Raw genomic sequence first — 4512 nt, forward strand, 5'->3', positions numbered from 1 at the left:
ACTTATGACTGGGAATTAGGACGTACTCTCCTGAGTGCATGTGGCTGCTGCTGTTAGTATCCTGACTACCTGAAGGAGGCAACGTTGTTGAACGCTGAATAAACGTTCCCATTGGTGAGCAGAACTGGTCAGTTGGTAGACCAGCTTGTCTGAAAGTCTAAATTCATCATTGTTGATGAATTACTTTAATTCTCAGTGAAGTAGTTATCCTTTTTGTCTGTAATCTTCTACCTAGACTTCACAGTGCTATGATGGAAAGTGTCCCGTTAACACTAAAACATAAGATTTTGGTCCTTAGTATCAGGTAGAGATTTCTGGCAGGTAGCAACCATGCCATGAAGGACTTGAGGCATTCCTTACTTATCTTGGATGGTGAGAAGAGTGACTTACGTGGATTTTGTTGCCCTTAAGATAGGGAATATTGACAGTTATGTGCGTACATCCAGGTGGAGTAGCTAATTGTTCTGACTACTTAATCAACTTTAAGATTAAAACAGGGTCACTGATTGATTTGAATTTGAGAGTTTTTGATTTCATAAATCTTGATTGATTGAGGCAGGGACCTTCCTTAAAAAGGCTCTAGCTTATGTATTAAGATACTGTAATAGATGAGTACTAAAGACTTGCTATCATGTGTACCTTTTTGTCTGCAGGTGATTTTTGCTGTGGGTTGAGCTCAGAATGGCTGTAGTCATCCGTTTACAGGGGCTTCCTGTTGTTGCGGGTCCTGCAGATATTCGCCGTTTCTTCTCGGGATTGAATATTCCTGATGGAGGAGTGCATATTATTGGAGGAGAAACTGGGGAGGCTTTTATTATATTTGCAACAGATGAAGATGCACGACGTGCCATGAGCTGTTCAGGAGAGCTTATCAAAGACTCCCCCATAGAGCTCTTTCTCAGCAGCAAGACTGAAATGCAAAATACAATAGAAATGAGCCGGAAAAGATTTGATCGTGGGGGAAGAGAACCAATATCTGGGTCTAGACGAACAGGTGGTAGTAATTCTGGTGCATCAGGCGTTGGGAACCTTTCAAACTTAGTTGCAGCTATTACAAAAGGAATAAATAAATCTGGTTATGTTCCATCAAATCACCTAGAGTCTGGCTTTCATACCAATGGCACAAGACATGGTGATCCAAGTATACCTAAATCAAACTATAATCAGTCAAGAAAGGAGTCAGTGAGTTCAGATGATGTTTATTTATTTCTACATGGCATACCATACACTGCAACAGAAGATGAAGTACGTGCTTTCTTTTCTGGATTACGAGTAGAGGGAGTGATCTTTATAAAACGTCGCAATGGCCTAAATAATGGTGATGGTTTGGTAAAATTTGCTACACCTCATGGTGCCTTAGAAGGACTTAAACGTCATAGACAATACATGGGTCCAAGATTTATAGAAATAAGTCCAGCTACTGAAGAACAGTGGATTGAATATGGTGGCAGGGTAGACATGAAGAATGAGATTGCTCGTTACTTAAGCAAAGAGCGTTCTCCAACAAGAGGTTCAAACTATACTCATTCAAGAAAACATTCTCATTCAAGATCTCCTCCAAGGAGACAAAGAACGCGCTCTCGTTCACCTCGTGGCCAGGAATTTTACTTACACTTAAGAAATCTACCTACCTATCTTGAGAAGAAAGATCTGAGAACTTTCTTTGGAAAGCTGGATGTGTCTAACAACCAAATCAAGCTTTTACTGGACAAGCATCAAAGGAAGACAAGAAATGCATTTTTGATGTTGAAGAATCAGAGAGATTTTGATATTGCTCTGGAACATCACAGGATGTCTCTCTTCAATCGTCCTGTTTACATTTTTCCTATTTCTAGAAAATCTATGTTGAAACTAATTGAGTCATATGAGAAGAAGAGCTCACAAGAAAGAGATCGGCCTGGACAGGCTGTATCGGAAAAAAGTTATCGGGAGGGGCATTCTGGCCCAAAGATGTGCATATATATAAGAAACTTTCCATTTGATGTGACAAAAGTTGAAGTACAAAAGTTCTTTGCAGGATTTGCTATTGATGAAGATGATGTCTACTTGCTTTATGATGACAAAGGAGTTGGGCTGGGAGAAGCATTGGTAAAATTTAAATCTGAAGAGCAGGCAATGAAAGCAGAAAGTTTAAATCGTCGAAGGTTCTTGGGAACAGAGGTACTATTAAGACTTATATCTGAAGAACAGATGCAGGAGTTTGGTTTAAATGTTCTACCATCAGCAACAAGTGGAAAAATGCAGGTTCATTCACAGGCATATGACAGAGGTGAGCATTCCCGTCCAGCTGCTTCACCACCTGGACAACCACAAGGATTACCTATGCACTCATTTGGTCCTCCTGGGAGCTTTAGGCATCCTTCTGATGTTAGACGACCTCCTGAGGATTTTCGAGGTCCTCCACCTTTTATGGATTTTGGTGGTGATGGCGAACCTTTTGGTAGGATGGAGTATGGAAACAATAACATGGGAGGCTTTTCTGAGGGAAGATTTATGTCCGATCCAAATTTCAGTGGTGGTTCTGATCGTGTAACTCCTATTAGATTAAAGAACTTGCCATTTAGAGCCACCCCTAATGAAATTTTGGATTTTTTCTATGGCTATGGTGTCATTCCAGAGTCTGTTTCTATACAGTGTAATGAACACGGACTACCTTCAGGTGATGCCATTGTTGCTATGACAAATTATGAGGAAGCAATGGCTGCTATTAATGAGCTAAATGATAGACCAATTGGCCCACGCAAAGTTAAGCTAAGCTTGCTTTAAAGAGAGAAAAAGTTTCTCAGATTAAAAATTCTAGACATCACAGTATTGATGCAGTAAGATGGATTCTTATTTACAAGTTTTTGTTACTGGAAGATGCAGAAGACAGAGTTTCCATAAACAGAGGAAGTTGTAAATAGTGTCATGTTTAGTTATTTTGTATTGGTTCAAATTGACATCTGTAAGGTTTTTTTAGAAGACATCTTAGAAGTGTATTATGCTTATTTTTATTTTTATGGCAGATGGAGAGGTCAGTAATCCTAATGGATTGTCTGTTGACTTGTAAGGTGCATATCTTGATATTAAGACATACAAACATGGAGTTGTAATGCATTTGGGGGTTTTTAGTTTTGCTTTCATTCCATGGTTCCATGATTCTTTGCATCATTTGAAAATGTAAAACTGCTGGTTGACTTGGTTGTACAGACTGGTCAAAGAGAACAATTTCAGTGCCACCTTTATTAGTAAATATCCTTGGAGCTATAGTCAACCCTATATATTTAGAATAGGTAAACTGTAAACATGAGTGAATTTCTTATGTGTAAACTGTTTAGTCTTGTTCAGTTTCACGTGGTCGCAGGCATCTCAAGTTATTCTCATAAAATTAGTTTCCTGTTCATGTTAGCTGGCTGTGCAACTTTTAAAAAATAAATAAAAGGATTTACAGCTATGTGGATTACCTGTTTAAAATTTATTTGTGTACACTTATTCATCGAACCCTTGGTCAGAATCATGCTGACCATCTTTCATGGAAGGGGTAAAAAATGGGTATTCAGTATACACTGCTCTTTGCACATGTTGGTCAGTTTTGGCTCTAAAACTGGTTCTCAACCTATTTATCATTGTGGGCCACAGGTTGAGAACCACAGTGCCCTCCCTCCCCCCACAACTTCCCACAGTCCTGTATGCCCAGTGCCCTCCGCCCAGAGACCCTGGACCTGCTGCGTGGGGCCGGCAGCCGGACCCCGCAACCTGGACCCCGGGACCCTGCCACATGGTTCCCTCTATTTGTGATATATTTTGCATTATAAGACACAGCAAGATCATAACATTACTGTTTAAATTGAGTGGGAGATTTACAAAACTGAACTAATAGAATTTAGATGCTTAAAAGTCTACCCTGTATTTTATCTGACTGTCAGAGTCCCCCACAGTATCATTTTAATGCATGAGTTCCCTACTGTAACTACCTTCATACAATTCAAACAGTAAATATTAATATGCAATTTTTAATTCATTGTAAGTAGTGTAATCAATCGTGATAGTGGGACTCTTACTGCAGCTCTAAACTGTACAGAGTTGTGGGTTATTACTGCATTTTAAAACAGGTCTTCTGAGTTTTTGTAATAACTGTTAGTTCTACTGATGCCATGTAATGGATCCTTCATCATGTAAAGCACTGTTCATGTGGGTTCCATGAGGGTTTGCTAGCGTTCTTGTACTGTAGGAGAGAGAGCAGCTTAGGCTTTCTTACTCCTTGGCCAATGAATTTCTGGGGTTTTGTATGAACTGGATAATGAGGGTTAGTGTGTGCCACTGCATATCAATGGAGAAAGGTTAAAGCAGTTCTTGTGTGGGGCAGATGAAGAGCCAGAACTGTCAATAAGAGAGCAGTTTTTGGCAGTAAAACAGGCATAGTAGATGAAACAGCCTGCCTTTTGAATTGAAAGAGGAGGGGCTGATTAATCAAAAACATTCATATATCATACAAGCATGCAATACAGTGCATTTTTTCCCCTTACTAATCTT

The 4512-nt window shown here is 39.6% G+C and overlaps 1 protein-coding gene across 1 annotated transcript; it reads left to right on the forward strand.

Moving 5' to 3' along the window:
• Nucleotides 1-624: 624 nt before the first annotated feature.
• On the forward strand, nucleotides 625-3075 carry RBM12B (RNA binding motif protein 12B). Its single transcript, XM_065399530.1, has 2 exons — nucleotides 625-633; nucleotides 676-3075. The coding sequence occupies exon 2, from the start codon at nucleotides 682-684 to the stop codon at nucleotides 2764-2766; it is 2085 nt and encodes a 694-aa protein (XP_065255602.1). The 5' UTR covers nucleotides 625-633; nucleotides 676-681; the 3' UTR covers nucleotides 2767-3075.
• Nucleotides 3076-4512: the final 1437 nt, after the last annotated feature.

Source organism: Emys orbicularis, chromosome 2 (genome assembly GCF_028017835.1).
Source record: "Emys orbicularis isolate rEmyOrb1 chromosome 2, rEmyOrb1.hap1, whole genome shotgun sequence".
Taxonomy (NCBI): domain Eukaryota; kingdom Metazoa; phylum Chordata; order Testudines; family Emydidae; genus Emys; species Emys orbicularis.

Coding starts and splice junctions, on each gene's coding strand:
- RBM12B (XM_065399530.1), top strand. CDS start 682: ATGGCTGTAGTCATCCGTTTACAGGGGCTTCCTGTTGTTGCGGGTCCT.